The sequence below is a fragment of the Dermacentor albipictus genome, chromosome 4 (genome assembly GCF_038994185.2).
Source record: "Dermacentor albipictus isolate Rhodes 1998 colony chromosome 4, USDA_Dalb.pri_finalv2, whole genome shotgun sequence".
Taxonomy (NCBI): Eukaryota; Metazoa; Arthropoda; class Arachnida; order Ixodida; family Ixodidae; genus Dermacentor; species Dermacentor albipictus.
In genome coordinates this window covers 74,450,624-74,473,120 of record NC_091824.1, presented here as the reverse complement: position 1 = coordinate 74,473,120, position 22,497 = coordinate 74,450,624, and the positions used below count along the sequence as shown (strand labels likewise).

Genomic DNA, 22,497 nt, shown 5'->3' with positions numbered 1-22,497 from the left:
TGTCCTTGGTGTCAGTGTTTGTTGGCTTCTCATGATATGACTATATATATAGTTTAGTAAGTATATCCTATATTTTTTTATTTCCGTTTGTACACATTTCAATACTACCCGCTGACTGCCCAGCCTCCCACACAAGCAATGTTGCTTGTAAGTCTGGATTTGTAGCTGCGACATGATTGGATGTAATAAAGATTATTATTATTATTATTATTATTATTATTATTATTATTATTATTAATACTAGTACTATTATTATTAATCATATGGTTCGGATGCTTGTTTTGTGGTTGTTCTTTATTGAAACGAATGTTCTGCTGTATGTTAAATGCGTGATACCAAAGAACGTAGGCGCTTTTTGCTTCAATCGCTGAAGGTGTCTTTTCCCCGTGAAGACGACGCCGCGAGAAATCTCGACCAACTAGAGGCTAACAGTGTCGCTGTAAAATCTCCCTCAGTTAAGGTTGGCACCGAGTATTACTGCTTGTCTTACCCTTTGTATGTGGTATAATTAACGAGCTTTTATAGCCGTGTTGTAAACACTCTCAGCGTTCGCTTCTCTTAACAAAACCTGCAGCGCTCGATAAATGGACACTCATGATGCCTCACTTTGTCTAGTTGGCGGAAAGCAATTTATCATGAGTTAAGTACCCCGACAGGCTATAGTCATGTACCTCTTTTAAGATCACTTTATATTCCACTACTTTTGAGTCGCCCAATCAAACCCTACTTTTACTGACTCACAACTATATACTTTCATATTATATGTTCTACGGAATTAAGAAGCTACGTAGTTAGCTTCGAATGGTGGGAATATACGTGTGACAAAATGGTGTATATATAAATTTACGGTTGAAATAAAGCACTATGTTAAAAGCATACATGCACAAGCGTTCTCAGCGCCCGCGAGTATTTTACATACTTTGGCATAATGACTCAAGTTTAGCTTTGCTGACTGGCAATTTTACTCCTCGAATTACCCTTCATCTTGAATCACGTTGAAGTGTGGATAAATATACAACCTTCTATTTATATATTTTATTTAGCTTTATTCTACTTCTTTGCTGAATAGTCTAGGATATTTAAATGCTTACACTTATGTTTGTAAGTATTTGAGTTTCTACTCTTTATTTCCGTCTATTTCTCTCACCAGCTCTCCAAACATCGCTTCAACTATACCAGGAAATGACTGATGCAAACGCACTGAAGAAGTCACACATGAGGCACAAATATGAAACCGAAAGAAAGCTGAAGCAAGACTGCGAGTCGGCCTAGTTGGAACAAATTCATCTTGAAGCTTATTGTGCGCAACAAACAGGGACGAAGAAAGAAGAAACACAAGGACGAGCGCTTATCCTTGTGTTTCTTCTTTCTTCGTCCCTGTTTGTTGCGCACAATAAGTTTCAAGAAAGAAAGCTGTCACAGAAATAAGTAGAGAAGAAATTGCGTTGTATATTTTGTCCGTTGTCGATCGGGAGTCTACTGAACGGAGTCTCGCCCATATTGCTTCTTCTTATCCTTCACTCAACCCTCGCCGCACGCATTCTGCGCTGCATTTGCATGTATATTATCTTTGCTGTGCGCCGTTCTTCGAGCCCGTAGTCCACTTATGGCCACGAGCTTCTGTTTTTCTCTCAGCCTACATCATTGTGTACTCCGCGGATCCGCATCCGTTTAGGAGCAATTTATAGGCAGTCAAGCTATGGTTTACTTACACGTGCAAAACTCCTTTTGGGCACCTGTGGCCCTCTATATACTCGAACGTAGCTCCAACATGAACAGCATGTAGAACCACCTATATATACTCGAACGTAGCTCCAACATGAGCAGCATGTAAAACCACCTAAGAACCACCGGTTACATGAGGCAACGAATAATGCTGCTTTAAGCATCGCAACCATACAGAATACCTAGTGTAGAGAATGCGAATTCAGGTGTTCGCATAGATCTATAGGGCTCAAGAGGATCAATGCCGTTCCTTGAGTGACAGGTTCCTTAACAGCCCGTTGCAGTGGCTGTTATGGATTGCTATGGAAGAGCGAAACAGCTAAAAAAAAAACAGATACTTTTCAAGACTTAGGCCTGATAAGCTGGTAGACTGGACGAATAACTGGTATCACAGCTGGAATGTACAAGACACTAGCTGCAAGTCTCATGTTACATGTATGGCAAGTCTATCGTAACGCTGAACCAAACTGAAATGTTAGGCCATTTACCAATGAACTCATAAAGCTGGCCTGCCGTGCATGACAGCACTTTGGAGGAAAGCTATATATGTAGGTGCAGGAGGAATGAAGGAATTCAAGGCCCTCTATCACATTCATTGGTTGCTTAATGAGCTCGAGGAACTGTGGCATAAGTTCCTCAAGCTCGATGAGAGTGGCTTACGAAGAAACTGCACACAGATGCCACATGTTGTGGCAATCGGCCAAAACCTTTAATTATGTCTGCTAATAATGATGTTCATGTTTAGCGACCAGTTCCAAGAATAAAAGCACATGGTCAAGTTGGTTACATTTTCCCCGTGAGACCTTCCTCGCTCAACAGAAACTTGCGGCGCTCGATAATGCATGTCACACGAATCGCGATGGTGGCGTGGTAGAGGTGGAATCACTCCGACAAAGTGACGACGGCAAAGAGTGCCTACAACGCCATGACGACGGTGACAGAAGGACCACGACGGATCGATCATGGTGTCGTGATGACAACAATAAGACGGCGCAGTGAAAAGAGCGGCATGACAATGAAGGAATGATCACAAGGCCATGTGGGCGGTAAAATGATTACGGCGTGTTGATGCTGGAGCTCACGTACATCACAGGCCGGTACAGCATGCGTCGGCTTGCAATATATTGTCACGTGGTAGCGCCGTATAAAGAACACAGCAGCAATAGTGTGGAAGACGAAACTAACTTTTATTGGGCGATCCTGTGCCCACAAAAACAGGCTACACTTAAAGAACGGCGACAGCGGCGAACACAGTCGGCGATCGTCAAAGCCTTATCAGCGGGTCAAGCGCGTCGGCTTTTATAGATCAGTCGTCCAAGGTTCCAGAGTAATCGCTGGGACCCGCGTGCCTTCCACAAAGTTCTACGCCATTCGCGTCGCGCATGCATGCAATCAGATTACATAAGGTTCGGCGACAGCAGACAGCGAATACAAGCATCCATAACATTCTAGAAACTTCCGATACATGTAGACGCGTCCTGCGCTGAGTGATAACATTTCTTAGACGGTAAAAGCGCTCACCCGTAAAAGATAAACGAGTTCACGTGTCAATATTATATATATTGTCGCGAAGCACTTTGGGCAATAAGCGTTCGCGACTAGAACGTTGGAGCAGCGAGAGGTAGTGCAGCCGACCGAGCACCGAAACAAGGTTGTTCTTTCTCGTCGTCGTTGTCTCTCTCCTGGCCACAGACCCACTGCTCCACTGCTCCCTATTTTACAGTACAGTTATCTCCCCCGCGGAAAAGGAAGCCGTCCCGGTGACCTACGGGTAGGACAGCACAGGCGGATCATAGTAGGGCTTGAGACGCTGGGCATGCACAATTTCGCGTCCACGACGCCGATGATCCAAAGGTAGCTCGAGGGGTTCCACAATATAGTTGATTGGAGACGTTTGTTTGATCACGCGGTATGGGCCTTGGTACTTCGACGCGAGTTTCGGTGACAGTCCAGTGGTAGAGGCTGGAATCCAAAGCCACACTAGCGAGCCAGGAGCATAGGATACAGGAGCATTGGAACTTTCTCGATGGTGCTTCTGGCGTTGCTGGGCTTCTGACGTAAATATACGGGAAAGCTTGCGACACTCTTCTGCGTGTGCAGCGGCTTCGGATAGGGTAGTTGTTTCCGTGGAGTCAGGGCGGTACGGAAGGATAGTATCCATTGTGGAAAAAGGTTCGCGTCCGTACAGGAGAAAGAAGGGCGAAAATCCCGTGGTAGTTTGCGTGGCGGTGTTGTAAGCGTAGGTCAGAAAAGGTAGAACATGGTCCCATTTGGTTTGGTCGGATGCAACGTACATGGCCAGCATGTCACCAAGAGTGCGATTAAAGCGCTCGGTCATGCCATTAGTCTGCGGATGATACGCAGTAGTGGTGCGATGAATGATGCGGCATTCTTTGAGGAGAGCCTCGATGACGTCGGAGAGGAAGACGCGGCCTCTGTCACTGAGTAATTCCCTGGGAGCTCCGTGGCGAAGGATGATGTGGCGCAGGAGAAACCAGGCGACGTCACGTGCAGAAGCGCTGGACAAAGGGGAAGTTTCCGCATAGCGCGTAAGATGGTCGATGGCCACGATTACCCTGCGATTGCCATCTGATGTGGTTGGCAGAGGTCCATAAATGTCGATGCCTACTCGATCAAAAGCACGTGCTGGGCAAGGCAAAGGCTGCAATGGGGCGGTTGAACGACGAGGGGGATCTTTACGGCGTTGGCAAACCAAACAGGAGCGGACATAATGATGGATGAATCGATACATCCCCCGCCAGTAGTAACGAAGGCGTAGACGCGCGTATGTCTTCAGTACCCCTGCATGCGCACACTGGGGATCGTCGTGGAACGCTGCGCAAATATCCGAACGCAGGTGTCGCGGGATGACAAGCAACCATTTGCGGCCGTCCGGTAGGTAGTTGCGACGGTACAGGAGCCCATCGCGAATGGAGAAGTGATGTGCTTGGCGACGTAATGCGCGATTGTTAGTGGGTGTCGATGGGCTGGACAAAAAACGCAGCATGGACACAATCCATGGGTCTTTCTTCTGCTCCAGAAGAATGTCCGTGGCAGCAAGGGAAGACTCGGACAACGAGGCGTTCGGGAAGCTAGCCTCGTCTGTTAGTGGCGAACGAGACAAGGCATCCGCATCCGAATGTTTGCGGCCAGAACGATACAGTACGCGAATGTCGTACTCCTGCAGGCGAAGGGCCCATCGAGCAAGACGACCGGACGGTTCTTTTAAAGACGACAGCCAGCACAGCGAATGGTGATCAGTTATGACGTCAAACGGGCGGCCATAAAGATACGGACGGAATTTGGTTATGGCCCAAATTATAGCCAGGCACTCCTTTTCTGTGACAGAATAGTTTGATTCAGGTTTAGTGAGTGCACGACTGGCGAAGGCAACGACGTACTCATCGAAGCCAGCTTTTCTCTGAGCGAGAACGGCCCCAAGGCCAACGCCACTGGCATCCGTGTGTATTTCAGTTGGAGCACTGGGGTCGAAATGGCGCAGGATTGGTGGTGACGGCAAGAGACGACGCAGCTTTGTGAAGGCGGCATCGCAATCGGGTGACCAGGTTGAAAGGTTGTGGCCACCGTGAAGAAGCTGCGTTAAAGGTGCTATTATAGTGGCAAAATTGCGGATGAAACGGCGAAAGTATGGCGCTAATCCAATGAAGCTGCGCAGTTCTTTCAAAGTCGTTGGTCGGGGAAACTGGGCAACAGCCTGTAGTTTCGCCGGATCAGGAAGTACACCTTCTTTCGACACGACATGGCCGAGGATGACCAGCTGCCGGGCAGCGAAGTGACACTTCTTCAAGTTAAGCTGGAGGCCAGCATCGGCGATGCACTGTAGGACGCGTTCAAGTCGAAGTAAGTGGGAAGGAAAGTCCGGTGAAAAGATAACGATGTCGTCCAGATAACACAGGCATATCTGCCATTTAAGGCCGCGCAAGATGTTGTCCATCATTCTTTCAAATGTGGCAGGCGCATTACACAGGCCAAATGGCATCACGGTGAATTCAAATAAGCCGTCAGGTGTGATGAAGGCCGTTTTCGGACGGTCTGACTCAGCCACTGGCACTTGCCAGTACCCGGATCGTAAGTCTAAGAATGAGTAGAATTCAGCGCCTTGGAGGCAGTCTAGCGCGTCGTCAATACAGGGTAGCGGATAAACGTCCTTGCGTGTGATCTTATTAAGTCGGCGGTAGTCCACGCAAAAGCGAATTGAGCCATCTTTCTTTTTTACCAGCACTACAGGAGAAGCCCAGGGACTGTGCGAAGGTTGTATGACACCGCGTTGGAGCATGTCTGCAACTTGCTCAGCGATCACGCTACGCTCCGTGGCGGATACACGATACGGCCTATGGCGTAAAGGCGCATGGTTGCCGGTGATGATGTGATGGACAACAGTGGAAGTACGGCCTAAGCGAGATTGTTGTAGGTCGAATGACGTGCGAAAGCGGTCTAGAAGATGGACGATCTGGGCGTGCTGCGCTGGAGTGAGGTTGGGATCAATACTCTTGTAAAATGTTGGGTCACATGGCGGCGTGGGAGGAGAGACTTGAAGGGCCATAGCGTCAACCGGAGGACAAGCCGGGTCGTCAGGCACATCGGAAAGGAAGCTTGGGTCGACTTCGTCGGCATAACCAAGACACTCATTGTGGAGCAGCCTAGCAGGGCAAGGAAACAGGTTCGATACATAGAGTGCGCTCGAACCTTGTCGAATGGCAAGAAGGGCAAAAGGAAGCAAGAAAGGATGGCGGCGAACAACAAGCTTAGACGGCGTGAAAAGAATTGTGGAGTCGGAAAACCCAACGCAGGAAACGGGCACAAGTGCGGCAGAGTATGGAGGAATCTCGGTGTCGGCGGTGACGAACACACGACTGGCAGTGTCATCAGTATCGTCAAAAACGTTGGTGCCGAATGGCGACAGCGCGAGTTCAGCACGGGCACAATCTATAACGGCATGATGAGAGGACAGAAAGTCCCAGCCTAAAATCATGGCATGGGAGATGTGACAGGGATCGTCCGGCTTCGGAGTTCCAGGTTGGCAATAAGTCCAGCACCTTCCACCAAATGTCGCGAAGCACTTTGGGCAGTAAGCGTTCGCGACTAGAACGTTGGAGCAGCGAGAGGTAGTGCAGCCGACCGAGCACCGAAACAAGGTTGTTCTTTCTCGTCGTCGTTGTCTCTCTCCTGGCCACAGCCCCACTGCTCCCTATTTTACAGTACAATATATATATATATATATGTATTGGTCAATCGTTCAAAACAGCAGCTGCAGCCAAAGCGCAAAGTGTGGAAAAGAAAGCTATGCTTTAAATGTATTTGTGTATTGTGTTTTGGGTTCAATTGGTGCAGCAACAATTATTCCTTCTTGCACAAAGATAGGTGGGTTGTAGGAGATTCACAGTGTAAGCGCAATGTGTTCAATTTCGGAGTCTTGCCCGTAAATGGAAGTTTGCTCATTCAACTGTGCCCATAGATAAATGGTTTTCTTGGAATAAATGCTAGCACAATGCTTGAGGACACCTGAGTGCACGAGAGTTTGTGAGATATTATGTATGAGGATTAAAGAGGAATATTTCACGGTCTCACGGCTTGGATACTTCACAATCATATCGTGGGTTTGGCACGTAAAACCCGAGAACTTATTTTTTGCACCACTACTTGCAAGCATAAAGCGAATAGCAGGGGCAATAATATGACCCTGTTTGTTCATGAGAGATTGCCTGACACATTTCCATCTTTAACATTTTTTGCCATATAAAGTTTCTAAGAATCGGTTGCATTCGGGATTTTAAGCTACTCTATGTGCTTTGCTTATAAGACAGGGTTGCGTAGATCCGCAAGTGTTCAGGATATTTTCTGTGTAGTGCCGCTAAACGTCTACTCGATACAAAGTGCCTTAACCGATTATTATGTAATAATAACACAAGTAATAAGCTTGTGTAACCTCACTCCCCACCTTAGCAGCACATGAGTGTCTTTAACAGAATGCAATAATGACTGAGCCACACCGTATTCCTAAGGTTATGAATACCTTAAGATTTCAACTAGTAAAGTGCCGACTTCATTAGCACAAGAGTTTTCAAAACCCCATTCTTTATGCATCAATTATGCTCTAAATGTTTTTAGCAACCACATGGCACCTACCACATGCCCACTGACTAGAGGTCACTCAACTCCACAAGTCAGGCAATAAGAATATACCTCACAATTATCACCCTATTTCGTTAAGTAGCGTTCTCTGTAAACTACTTGAACACGTCCTGTCTGCAAAACTGACCTCGTTCCTCGAATCTAATTCTTTTCGTCTTCTCAACATGTCTTTCTTAAATTGTTCTCTTGCAAAACCCACCTATTTTCTTTCACTATAATCAACACTCACTTTTGGGACCACAGTTATTTGGAACATTGCATCTTTCTTGACTACTCGAAGGCATTCGATAAAGTATGTCCCGAACTACTTTTCTTTAGGGTAAACAAGTAAATATACCCTCTCCATTTTCTTAACTGGTTCGAGTATTTCCTGCCTTCATTTTGTTGAGTACAATAAGCACCGATCACATATTAATCCCGTCCACTGCGGCCACATTTAGGTCCACTCCTGTTGCTTATGTGCATTAACGATCTTCAGTATTTCGTTTCCTCTAACACTTTCTTATTTTATGATGATTGCAATATTTTCCTTGAAATTATAATAATACCAACACCAATGGTCTACAAAGTGATCGTAACTCATCATCCAACTGGTGTAACACGTGGTTGATAGAACTGAACCCTAATATGGGAGCCGAGATACGCCTGTAACAAGCACCACATTCACCTCCCCCTGCTATATTCTTAATAACACGGTTGTAGAATCTCTTCCTTACTACCGATATCTCGACATCCGCGTTACTTCAAATATTTACTGTAAACTGCAATCAGTAGCATAGTTAACGACGCTAATGCTTGGTTATCTCCGTCGTAAATTTTCTTTTACTCCTTCTTCTTTCATATTTTACTTTAAAAACCTCTCGTCATAACGACATTTGGAATACGTGTGATCTATAGTACTTAACGGAACTGGCTTAGGATAACACCGTTACCTTTATCATTTCCAGGTATGACAGCACAGTTAGCATCACTAGCATGGAAAATATATTTGCACTGCCTTCACTTGCATCCCGCCGCAAACTTTCTAGCCATTTATTGCTTCACAAAATTTATTATAATATTCCACAGCTACACTATCACCTAATGTCCCCACCAATCTACATGCATCGATCATGCCAACAAATTCTGTATTGCGCCATGCCGTATAATCACCTGCCTGCACCAATTCATTCCCCGAACGTCAAAGGACTCAAATCATGTTTTCTAGTCGGTTGCCTCCATCCAATACCAAGTTAGTTTTCGCGCGATAGTAGCTAACACTCTATACTCCTACCTGTACCACTCAACTATTTATTGGCGCCTGGCCTTGAGGCTACTAATAAATAACATCCTACCATAATTTGACTAAAAAACAGTACTCGACAGGGGGCAAAGACGCCACATTTGGCGTTTTGCGACATATACTCAAGAAAAGGCGCATAGCTATAAAGTTGAAGACATCATACACCAAAATATGTACACTTCATATGTTTGGAGAAAATCAGAGCATATTATCCTCTAAAAATATTACACTATTGGCAAAGATGGCATATTTATACCGTGAACTTGATACCACGCAATATGAACAAAGAACATCACGAGTAGCGCACGTGCACGAAAAACAACAATCACAACGTGAGACAGTGTTCACACGTTTTGTACGCACACACGCCCAGCCATAGCAGACACGAGTTTTACCGTCTACAACGCCCGCATCTACCTGTAGCGACTGCCAGGTGGCCTGCTGAGCTTGCATATACAGCGTCCTATCACACAGCGCATACCCACAAAATGCTCTGGATACATTATGATTATGGCGGTGTTAAGCTTCTAAAATGAAGATTTCTTGTCTAATAGCTCAGGTTGAACTTAGTGCAAATTTTTTCCTGTAGCTCACTCTGAACTTAATGCAGATCGAGGCACCTTGAAACAGTAGGTATGCACATAAACGCGGACGTGAGCTTCAATGGCAACACGCCGCCATTTTCACTACATCGCCTTCATGCCATTGGGATATGTATATCACAATGGCATGCGCTTCATTGTCATGTCATCTTTCCGCCGTCTCGTGTTGTCGTAACACCGTCATTGTCTTTTCATCGTCGTCCCGTCCACTCTGATCATTTTAGCATCGAGATCCCAGCTTCATCATTGCACTGTTACGTAATTTTGTTGTAGCGATTCCATGCAGTGTCATCATCGGTGGCATGTGCATGAGCAACAAGCTTATGTGGAGCGAGGTGGTTCCCATTGAATATGTGTCCAACCCGGGTGAGTAACCAAGAACAACGTTCTCAAGACCCACCAATAAAATCTTCGCTTGAACAAATTCCCAGAGCCATATGGGATTCGTATACCTTTTTAACGCGAAGCATTCTTTTACACCAAGAGGCACTTTGCGGACCTCTGTAATAAAATGAGGTGCATGGCCGACACTGCAATGGAACCACTTCTTTCGAGCACGGCAGCCCAATGCTATAACCACTAGGCCACAATCGCACGTATACTCATCACGTGCCTACTTGCTGTTTGAGATGTTGGAACGTGCACCATAGAGAAAGAAATTTCAACAAGAGCGGACACTCCCATAGAGCCCAGCGGCCGAATTGACTGTAGACACCAAGCGGATGTTGTTGACTCTTTCCGGTATCGCTTTCGGGCGCGCGCGTTTTGAACACCAGTTGGTACACGCCGCGCCGGGTCCGCTGCTCGGCGCGGTATTTTTTTTTTGTTTTCGCTTCTGCTGAACCTCGCGTGGCCTTGGCGTGGAATCGTTTCATTATTAAGTAGAAATGATATCGATTAACCTTTACAAGACTGGGCCGTATCTGTCAGCTGCAATTTCATAAAGAAAACGAAAGACTTCTGAAATGATGAAATGTTTATTTTGCTCTATATAAATGCTTGTTCCGGGCTTCTGCATTCATCCGAAGTTGTAGCATCAGCTAAGCAGCAGTCGTTGCCGCACGATGCTCCATCAGATGCCATCAGCTGAAAGAAAGTAAATTACAAGCATGTATCATTTCGGTATGTTGACCTGACAGGAGTATTGCCTGTAGCGGCGAAACGTGCGTAAGTGGTGAATGAGCGGCATTACAGATAAATTCACTTTTACGTACATTTCGCAGCAAAGACTCCTCCCAGATGCCATAAAATCTGAATATCCGATTTTCAAGCACCCCTCCTTTCCCGGGCATTATTTCCTCCACTTTAGGTGCGCAAATACACGGGTGACTGCGCGTTTCCAAAACAACTTGGCCTCAGTCGACACGATGATACGCCAAGTACACAAAGGTGGCTACAACACAGGCTCAACCAGACCATGTTACACGCTCGCAGAATGCCTTCTAATCGCACTCAAGTCAGACTCGTGGGTGCAAAGCCTGTTTTCAGTCGCTCAGAATACATAAATGTCATGTTCTTGTGCTCCTTCGTGTTATCTTTTACGCGTCCTGCCGGCGCATGCAACACTCCCGTGTTATCACTCTCGGCAATCGCTCGTCGCGTTTTCGAGAAGCGTGAGTACCGAAATAAGGTATATGTTGTTGCAGGGCTATAAAATGCGTCACAAACTTGTCCCACTAATGGTATCTTCGACTGGTCGCCTGTATGCCCCGAAGCTGAGTCGGGTAGATCGGTCGTTTCCCGAGCTCAAAGGTAGGTGACAAGCGCGCAAGCCGAACGTGCGACTCGCTCTCGGAGGAGGAAATTGCTGATACGAAGCCACGTGACTACTGCCAACGTCCGATGTTTCGCCTATCCAAAGCTCACAGCGCTGCCGGAAAAAACCGGCGGACGTGCTGGCGGGACGAACGTTCGTCGAGACGCCAGCGTGCAGTGGCCTAGGTTGCCAAGGTTACTGTGGGCCGTCGCCAACAGCAGCGACGCGGCGCTGCGATGATGTTTCAATCTCGATGACTGCTCCGACAACAGGGCTCGGAGCGCCTCAGAGCGCTCCAAGATAGAGCAGAGCAATCGAGAAGAACCAGCCGAACACAGGGCACGCACCCTCTTTCAACCAGCCGAAGACAACGCCGTTCGCGAGAGCGCTCCAGAGTGCTCATAAACGACCAGCCGAAGATAGCATAAAATTCAGTACACGTAAAACTAACTCACTATGGCCGGCTTGCTTTTTTGCTAACAGCTTCACAACCCCAGGCGCGGCGAGCAAGCCTCAAGATATCCCAAAAAGTTACCAAATAAATCACAATACTTTTTTGGGTCAGAGAATGCGTCACGAACTTCTAACAGTAAGATTCAGTACACGCGAAACTAACTGAGGCACACAGCCAAGCTGCTTTTCGCTTACTGCGTCAATAAGCCGGGCGCGGCAAGCATGCCCAAAAACTACCGAAATAAGTTACAGTAATGTTGGGGCTCATAGAAAGCGTCGCAAACATCTCCCAGAACGAGGCATTAACTGAAATTAACTGCGCTAGGACGGCGGTGCTGTTTTTCGCTAACTGCGCCACTCGAGCTAAGCCTAAATCTGATTAAAATGCGCCGCACACTGTCAAACACAATTTCTCACCTTGCCGTAGTCCAGTAGTGCAGTGGTGCCGTGTCGAAATGCAGACGACACGCAAGAGAAGCATAGAGAAGGCCAGGAGCCCAATAAAATGGGCTATATCCACAACAGACGGGTCGCCGAGTACGCGAGCTTCGCACGTACGACCGGCCTCGCTCACTCCTGCGGCTTGTCTGGCGCATGACGTATGCACGCGCGTCTGGCGTGCCGCTAGCTTATTGCTAGGCAACGCAACAAAAAGTTGCAAGGTATAAGTTCATTTACAAGCAAAACTTTTTCACTTTTAGTGGGAAGGAATAAAAAAAAATAAAACGTTGTCTGGAAGTTTATTTCACATTCCTTTTTTTCTGATGCTCGCGTCAACTAACGGATGTGTTTGAAACTAGGCGTGACGTGTTTCCTGTTGCCAGTTTTTGAAGAGTGTCCCCTCTTGTTGAATTTCTTTCTCTATGCGTGCACCACATGCCATTTTACGGTTTTCTTTCCTCATGGCTTTGAGACGCGTTGTTAGACTTCAGCGTCTCCGGGACAGCCAACATTCCCCAGTACTTTCCTCGTAAAAGCTTTTATTTTATTCTAAATTTTTAAGCCACATGAATATGAAGCACGCCGTAGTGGGGGACTCGGGAATAATTTTGAGCACTTTATACAAAGTCTGCTCCAATTCACAGTACACGGACGTTTCTGCATTTCGCCCCAATCGAAATACAGCCGCTGCAGCTGAGATTTGTTCTCTTTGTAGTGCAATGCCAAGGCCCTAAGCCAGCACGGCGGGTATCCTCGTAGCAAGTAGCGCTACGTATATCAACTGTGCGTTGCTCTACCACATTAATGATGGGCCCGGATGAAAAGATCATAACATACACCTTATGATACAACCATAGGTTGCGTACGAATTGTACAATATAACAATCGTCGTTTGTTTCACTAACACTCCTTCATTTTGTGTGTAGAACTCAACAATCGACATTCCGTAAGCTCGCCTCGAGCGGCCGGAGTAGAAATGCAGTCGGCGTCACCGTCGTTCATACATAGCTGTTCGTCTTACACAAGCACACTGGTTAGCCTGATAATGCCAAACAATGCTAGATGGCCTGCCGCCAGCCAAATGCTTCGCATAACATCGTTTATCGTAATGAGTTTCACAGTGCGATCTGCTCGATTTTTTATTGCGATAACGATTATATGGACACTCAAGGCGAAGTTCCGTCGTCGTCGTCGCTGTGAGGTTTCGTATGAAGTCCAAGTGCAATAAGATCACGGCCGCACATTGTGTAGTGCAAGGGAAAGTTATGAAGGATGGTCTGCTCACGCTCGTGCCTTTTCGTGCTCACATGCGGGCAGCGCGCTGTAGGTAATATGTGGAGGGTTCAAAGGCTAGCCGACCCGACATAGCTTCGTGTGCGCTGTGTTCTCGTGCGCCTAGTTCGCGTTGAAGCGACAGGCAGCACGAAGATGAAGAGGAATTCACTAGCTGCTGCTACCGCTGTTCATCACGCCAGTGTTCTGAATGAGAATGAGAGGTGTTCACGTTTGCCTGTGCGTGCATGACACACTGCTTGTTATTTTAGTTAGTAAGCGAATGTTTACAGCAGTTATAACCCTAATAGAAGTACTAACGTTAGTGAGTATAATGGTCTAATAATTTGCCATCGCAATCAATGCTTTGCGTTTCGGGCAAAACAGCGAGTATTTTTCACGTGGAGTTTCATGCTAGACGGGCAGCGCTCGCTCCTACTCTATGTTCTGACAATTTGGAAGAGTGTATGACGAATTCGAAAACAACCAAGCTGCATAACGCTCGTACTCATTGTGTCACCCACAACTCTTTTGTCTATGAAACCCCACAACAAGTTTCTTAAGTTTTATTCTTTCAGACATCTAGACCGCAGCTAAAAGCTTGAAGCGTTGTATTGACCTCTAATCGCTCTATTTGAGGCTTGATATGTATAGTTGTCGTAGTGGTCATGCGCAGCCACTACTAACAAGAAAACTCTGGCCATTGCTGGCAGTCAGAATGAAGCCTATAAGATTAACAGGGAATACTTCAACAACGTTGGCGACAACTTACACCAAATGATAAAAAAATATACCCGCAGTGTGAATCCAAGAGCGCTAACTATGGGCTGTTCATCAAGTGGTGGTGACATAGTTTTTTCCAACCACGCCGAGTTCTCGCAAAGATGCTTCCGGAACAACGTCATTCCAACACGTGCAAAGCCGGAGTTACATTGTGAGACGTGGTGAAAGCGCTGACAGAAATCAGGACAGAAAGCATAAGGTGCACTGCAATCTGCAGTCGTCAAATTCCCCTCTCGAAAAGAGAGCTCTTCGCTGCTGTGCCACTAGATGAGTTCACTGCCATAGCAATCGTTGAAGCCAGCTGGTAATTTCTTGTTAAAATTTTGGCACAGCGCATCTCACTATGACATTAATGCCATTAGCATTGTATGCAGCCGGACGTATTCCTGCTCTTTGAGCTCCCGCTGCTGTTTGCGGCAGGGGACAGATTGGCTATGTTCATATATTAAAGCAGAGCTTCCAGTTGTGAAAATCGCGAAATATCATGAAGGCCCTAGAAACATGTACTACGTCGTCCCTCCGATTAGAGGGTGCCAGATTATAGACGAATGTTTAGGCCTTAATTGCAAATCACAGCAGTAGTAGATTATTCGGTGTAATGCTGTTTTATGAGTGTATGATGTGCCGCTTTGCCACAACGTCATAAAACTTAAACATTCATCCACATACACCGCTAAGACGGGCCCAACTGTGCAAGCCCCACAGGTGAAGGCGTAAGCGTGAACTAATGAAAGGGACGGCTAAACTAGAAACGGACCTAATCTGCTGATGGGCCAAACTGGTATACCGCATTAGCTCAAAAACTTGCGAGTGAATTGAAAAAGGCGGGATAGTGCGAAGTAGAACCAACTGGCCAGGTACAGGCGCTATAATATACTCCAGCCTTCATGCGGCCCCCTCTTATTTACTGCTAGAGAATCTATCCGCAGAAATGACGCGCAAGCCATGTACGAGGCATTTTGCTAAGACAAATGCCGTGCACTGTGCGAAAAAAAGAAGGAAGAAAGAACACTCAGCGACAGGCAAACGCCATTGGATGCTCAGGGGACACCGAGATGAAACGATGTACCTGAAAGGCACGAAGCTCCTCACCTCATCCAGCACTCCGGTGACCGAGCCTACAGCACCTCGATGGGAATACTAGTTACTGAATGTCTACCTCAGGTAAACTGAAAATATGCAACGTGGGCGCCAGGATTCGAACGTCGGGGCCTTCGCCAGTGCGAGCCTTGAGTGATCTTGAGGCGCTTTGCTGCGTGCACACACAGACTCAAAATTATGCAGGCTTATTCAGAGAGTACGTGCTTTTTTATTGAATCCGATATGCAACATAGCGTAAACCAATATCATACTTATATTCTATATGACTTGTACACACGTCTATTTGCGGAGCCAGGGTTCAGCATTGGCAACAGTGAAGTTTTCGTTGTCTTCGTCGCGGTCAGCCCCGTCCACGGAAAATGACTCGTTCACGTCTGCCTCGTGCAGGAGCCGTGGAACCGTGAAATTCTCGGCCGCCATCCTGGCCGACTCCTTGGGCTGCGGCGATGACCTGGCTCCGCGACTTTCCAGCTGGGCGAACACTACGACTGTGGATGTGGAAATGGCGATCAGGGACCAGATCACCAGCGGTGGAACAACGGTCAGCCACGAGGGCTGCGGTGAGGAGCGGATGTTTGTGTTACCACGTTGCATGCAGAAACATTCATATAGTTTCCGTGATTTGCAAATGACGGCTTAACCATACTTGAGGCGCCAGCGAGGACGCACTTAGGTTCACGAATACATTCTTATCGTTGTACTTTGCCACTTGAAGCGAAAATGTGCTGCTCCGCGGTCCCGGTCTGAGGTAATTAGTTAAGCTTAGCGCTTGGTATATGTGCAAACAGTATGTCCAGCAGAAAAGGAGCAGTGAAACTTTTATTCCTGTGTTGTAAATCGCACCTGTTTGCACAGTCTGTCACGACACTAGTTTGGAGAACAGCATTATAATCCTACGAAATCGAAAATAGTGGTCGTCTTGTGGTGATGGCCATGTATTCGTGAGCTCCAACATATCCAACTCGAAGTCGAGCGCACATTTGATGCAGCCATAAACACTACCAAATTCAAGCAGAGTCAAATCCAGATCCCATCTACTTAATGCGAAGCATGCGCAGCGTGGTAGTACAATGTAGGTGTTCTGCAACGAACTGATTCGGAATTCAGCGCATGGTTTTGTGTTAACAAGTGTCCCACGTTCGCGTTTTGACTGAAGTTACACAAAACTGGGTGCAGGGAAAACACAGGGAATTCGGGAGATGGAAATTCAACACAATGATCGAAACATATTTGTCATCTTGAAAAAGACAAGTCCACTTGTCGAAACGTTGGCTCCCGCTTTTACCTTGTTCTCGTTTCGCTCATCGTCACAAAAGTAGGTGGAAAGTCGTTCACTGAGTATTGTAGATCTGAAGTACTACAACAGTGCTTTAACAGTCTGCTGGTAAGGCACAGAGTAAGGTTCACGTTTTTGCAACGGAGGTCGGCCATTGTATTTGTTGAGCGCGACAGCATATGAACGTCTCTGTTGGGACCGTAGTGGACACAGGCTGTGCTGGCTATTCCTACGACTTCGGCGTAGGAATGGCCACGTGAGCGGTTTTCCACACTTCAGACACATGCAATTTTTTCACACTTTCCCAGTCCTAACGCTAACACAATAATAAAATGTGGTGTTTTACGTGATGTGATTATGAGGGACGCCATTGTGAGGGACTACGGTTTAATTTTGACCACTTGGGGTCCATGAGAAATAAAGTGCGGTAGACGCGAATTGTAATTACATTGTCTACAAGGCTCTGCAGGTAATATTTAACCGTCTTAGGTTGTTTTGTCTTTGTCTTCTACCCGCAACTATGGGGCGTGTGTATGATGGCTCTTAATGGAAAAGTATTCAAGATCCTCCGCACCCTGGAAATGCGTGCTTTCATCACTGTGGCCATTTGTTCTGGCGCCTAACGTGGTGCACTCATTGAGAGAGGGTTTAATGGGACACAATATGTTTCTTTTGCACTCGGTAAAAGTAGCTGAGCCCTGTGTGGCTGCTATTGGTATCGTTATGTGCCTTTACGGCTCCTGAATGGGAGCTTCCTCGTTCAGTACGCATCAGGTGTCCCTTGAGATACATCTATCCACAAAATCCATGTAAATCACAGAAGATAGCAGATCACGCTATTGGAAGCGCATTCTAAGACAGGACACTATATGCTATAATTACTAATGACCAAGAACGATTGAAAAATTCGGATGTTATGCAAGGCACCCCATACATTGTATTAACAAATAACGTAAATGAAAAATTACTGCCTTTGGCGTGAATGACGCAAATGCAGAATTGAAATCAGCCATCCTTTTGATGAAAACTTTGCTTAGAAGCAGTTTTGAGAAATGCGGGAAGAACATGTAGGCGTGAAATGCGCAGTGCAAATTCTGCTGACAGTTTCAACGCATTTGCCGCAGTACAAAAATGTAATAAATGAAACGTCAGCGCCTATAACTACAGGTGTTGCGCTATTTGAGTACCCTCTACGAGCATTGATCCACTCACTGCTGGATATACTAACACACCACAATAGATTTCGAAGCCGCTACAGTGCTTTCAGGCAACGCTAAAGAAAGAAACCTGTCATGGTCACAATTGTTCCGCAGCCCTGCTCCATGGCTTCCTTCATGAACAGCTGCGCAGTACTGAGATGTTAAATCCTAAAATATAATTTCACAGACGCAGACGCCCGTTGAACATCGCAAGCAATGTCTTATTGGACTTTCTTTGCTCGCTTTGGTTATCCGGTAGCCGAAGTGCGTATCTCCTTTCACGCCAGCAAGCTATTTAAAGTCACGTGACCTAAACAATTTGTTGGCAGATTTTTTTTCGCAAGTGCTGCATCTTATTCAACCAGCATTGACCTGTATATTACAAGACCGAGTAACGTGTTTTCCATCAAAATTTAGGGGCAGGGTGCGGCTCACACAAGAAGCTTGCATAGATTCTGTAGGGGCTCTGTATTAGTCTGTGACTCCAACCATCCGACAGAGCACTATGTGCTTATTTCGATAACGTGGGATATTACGGATAATTTCACATACTGAATGGTATCTGTGGTGTTTCTACACTGGATCACTTACGGATAAATAGTCGTCATCGACAAAATTTCGCCTTCTCGGAATCGGACACCCGTATGCGAGTTCTAACAGTAGTGTTCAGAGCATTGAGGCATCGTAAGACGTCTCTCTTTTGGGTGCATTCTTTGTGATTTGATCCATTTCCATATCTAGTTCCCTCTACAACACGCCTGTAAAGTATGTTGTATGTCTCCGTCCCACACATAAGTTTTACGACCTTTACGCGACCTCTATCCTATCATCCATTAGTGTAAGAATTACTCGTTAGTTTCGAGGCGAATTTCCTCTTTTCTGAGTCGGCGACCTTTACCATATTTTTCTCCTCTTACCAGAGTGCGAAAGGTGTCTGTTGCCAAATGCATGAGAACACTGAAATCTCTTGCATACGTTTGCGAGCTTATATTCTAGAAATTTCTAAGGAGCTGAGGATGGATATTTTATTCGGTACCGCGTTCCCAGAGACAAAGACATAAAACGTTATCTCAGAAGAATAATTAAAAACAGCACTCACAGAATCTTGGATAACTCATTATTTATTTATTTATTTACACATACATACGTGCGTGTGTGCGTGCGAACATACATACATACATGCATGCATGCATGCATACATACATACATACATACATACATACATACATACATACATACATACATGCATGCATGCATGCATGCATACATACATACATACATACATACATACATACATACATACATACATACACACATACATACATACATACATACATACATACATACATACATACATACATACATACATACATACATACATACATACATACATACATACATACATACATACATACATACATACATACATACATACATACATACATACATACATACATACATACATCTTCCAGAATGGGTCGGATGAGCAATTTATGTGATAGCAGTTTTGTTGCACGCGGAGCTTTTCGCAATGTACGATTTAGATAGTCTATTTTCTTTAGTGCTTTATTGCATGTGTATTCAGTTTGCCTCGACCATGGCATGTTACATGTGAGGATGAGGCCAATGTACTTGTATTCAGACACCCGTTCAAGGGAAGATACATTAAACGAATGGTTAAACAAAGAAACAGAAGTGCGCTTACTAAAAGATAAAGGGACTACGAGCAATAAAAACAGCGCTAGACGACGGGACGAGTGAAGGGACACAGACAACAGCGCTGTTTTTGCGTACTCTTTTGCAATAAAGGGACTGTTCTAAAAAAAAAAAACTTTATAAGTTTATATTCATTGGTCATTTGTCGCACCACCTGCAAAATTGCGTAAAAGAATCGCTAAGTAAACGGTGGTCAACGTTCGTGTTAATTACATTATATAGCACACAGTCGTCAGCTTGAAGGCGGATTTTTGCGGACATCTAATTCGGCAAATCATTTATATAGAATAACAACAAAAATGGCTTCAGCACTGAACCTTGGAAAACTCCGGACGTTTCACTACAGAGGAGTTCGCGGAATTAAGCGAGACATACTGGGAACGGTTATGTGCTAGCGATCCAGTCAACCAAGGAAGATTTAGTAAGTATAGCGCGTAGCTCATGGAGAAGTTATCAGTGTGTAACAGTGCCGAATGGCCTTGGAAAAATCTAAGTTGGCATTTATTTGATTTCCACTGTCGAGAGCGTATGAAATGTCATGCGAGATTCCTTACGAGCTGAGTTATTGTACTAAACCCGCGAAGAAACCCATGCTGGGCATCACTCAAAATTTTGCTATTTTCTAGAAACTCCATAATATGCTTAAATATTATAAGTCCATGATGTTTACATGATTGAGACGTTATTGAAATCGGACAATATTTTAATGGAGACTGCTTGTTGCTGGATTTATACAAGGGAGGAATTCAACGGTAAAATATTACCGCAACGTTTTCGTGTAGCGATAACAAGGTGAAATTAAAAGGTGCCTTTCGCAAGAAAGTCATGAACGGAACGTACTCCTTCTACACGAACTTTACTTTTCAAATAATGGAGCGCCACGATGAAGACGAATCGACAAACATTTAGCGCGACGTATGAACATTGCTATGTCCATACAACATATTAGTGCGTAATATGAAGATTACGTACTGAAAACTAAAACTGCTATATAAACTAGGAACCTAAGTCGCAGACGGGCTTTAGTATCGCCCCCTGGCACAGCCATGCCTCCTGCTAATTACAAAGGTGACATAAAAAAATTGCCGATTGCATAGCGTAATACAATCAATCTAATGCAATTCCTGCGAGCCCCGTAGATTGACATGTAACGCAGATATATTGGTACATGGTAAGGCATCGAAACAATCGCATGGAGTCTTTTCCAGTAAGAGAATTTTTCATACATTGTTGATAAGAGATCTGGCGTTTATGTTTTATCCAACCACGTTCTATAAGCCTTCAAGCATGAGGTCACGTGATCCAATCCGGGCCACGGCAGCCCCCATTTCGATGGGGGCGAAATGCGACAATGCCCGGGAACCGTGCATTGGGTGCAAGTTAAAGAACTTCAGGTGGTCAAAATTTAACCGGAGTTTCCCACTATGGCGTGCCTAATAACGAGTTCGCTGTTTTGACAGGTGAAACGCCGATGTTTATATTGTCCTGTAGCCTTGTGTCCCTCTGTCGTACAGGGTCAGAGCTTCGCACCTTGGTTGATGGCTGTCCTTCCCATTTTTCATCGCCGATCTGCTCCTCTTCGTACGCGCCATCACCTGCACGGGTCCTTGGGCACATGCCAGCTGACCAATCTTGCAGCGCCATGAGCTCTGCGTCCGTGGGTGCCACCATCTCTGTGCTCCAGCATGAAGAAGGCCATGCTGCATAAGAAACAGGAAGTGAAATGATCCACTAAGCATACTTCGAAGGACAAAGTTTAGTTGCGGAATTCTGTAATTGTGGAGACGCACTGACTCACATGACGTGGTTTCTGTAAATAAACATACACTGTATTCTACTGGCGTATGTGTGCCTATTCACTTCAATATTCAGTGCTGATTATTTTCAAATTCAGCATAATAATAGTTTAAATGGTGCAATGGTCCTGTTGACCTATCAAAGCAACGGGCCGCAAGGTACCCTGCGTTTATCATGTTTACGGTTAACATTCAAATAAGGGGTGGGTCGTGTGATTCCTCTTGAATGAATAGAAAGTTCGCCTGAAAAAGGAAAAAAAGGGTGTCCTGGTGATGGTGCAGAGCAAACATCAAGTCTTCGTTTGCTTTAGACGAACAGGTCGAGGATTCGTGACGCGTATGCAGCTAATCGCGCGCAAGGCAGCCAGCAAGAAAACGGCAGTAAACGTTGCAATTAACCTGAACTTTCCTATCTGGGAGCAGAAACTTCGTTATCCAATGTATTCTGAGCAACGGTGCGCATCTGTGGCCGCAGATGTGCGGGCACCTGCAGGGGAAGCCCGTAATTCCGTGAAAGGAAAGCACGAATGACGGCAAGAAGCATACAAAAGTTGTAAACCGCTCACATATTTCCTCGTTAGTCAATTCCTCCGATTCGCCGGCGTCGAACATGTCAACAAGATTGGCGTTGTTGTCCTCCTGAGTGGCTGTGGCACATACCCACAATGCAGGATCGGCCATGAATCGGGTGGTTAAATTAGGTGTTTAAAAAAACAAGGGAGTTCACAATTCAAATGTTGGAGCTGAAAAGTGAAAATTTTCTGTGTGGGAAAACACCGATCAGAAGAAAACCGTGCATAAAAATATCAAATAAATAAATAAATAAATAAATAAATAAATAAATAAATAAATAAATAAATAAATAAATAAATAAAGGAAAGCTCTATGGTGATGAGGGAGACGACGATCAGTCTAACATGGTAATCGATTGATTTCGATTAG

The 22,497-nt window shown here is 45.5% G+C and overlaps 2 protein-coding genes across 5 annotated transcripts in view; one reads left to right on the top strand and one right to left on the bottom strand.

The window, feature by feature from the left end:
* Nucleotides 1–16,095, top strand: part of LOC139059142 (uncharacterized) — a 161,568-nt gene extending 145,473 nt beyond the window's left edge. For all 4 annotated transcript variants that reach the window (XM_070537121.1, XM_070537124.1, XM_070537123.1 and 1 more), the window contains one exon: nucleotides 15,956–16,095. The gene's annotated coding sequence lies outside the window, so the exon portion shown is untranslated. The remainder of the gene's footprint in view (nucleotides 1–15,955) is intronic.
* Nucleotides 15,759–22,236, bottom strand: LOC139059143 (uncharacterized). Its single transcript, XM_070537125.1, has 3 exons — nucleotides 22,122–22,236; nucleotides 21,290–21,459; nucleotides 15,759–16,123 (listed from the first exon to the last, which is right to left on the bottom strand). Exons 1-3 carry the CDS (start codon nucleotides 22,234–22,236, stop codon nucleotides 15,848–15,850), a joined length of 561 nt encoding a protein of 186 aa, XP_070393226.1. The 3' UTR covers nucleotides 15,759–15,847.
* Between the last annotated feature and the right edge of the window lie 261 nt (nucleotides 22,237–22,497).

What these genes read in the sequence shown, in the direction of transcription:
- LOC139059143 (XM_070537125.1), bottom strand. Translation starts at nt 22,236, where the DNA reads ATGGCCGATCCTGCATTGTGGGTATGTGCCACAGCCACTCAGGAGGAC. An exon ending in ATTGACTAACGAGGAAATAT is followed by an intron (nt 21,460 to 22,121) that starts GTGAGCGGTTTA and finishes TTTCTTATGCAG; the next exon opens with CATGGCCTTCTTCATGCTGG. An exon ending in AAGGACAGCCATCAACCAAG is followed by an intron (nt 16,124 to 21,289) that starts GTGCGAAGCTCT and finishes TCCTCACCGCAG; the next exon opens with CCCTCGTGGCTGACCGTTGT.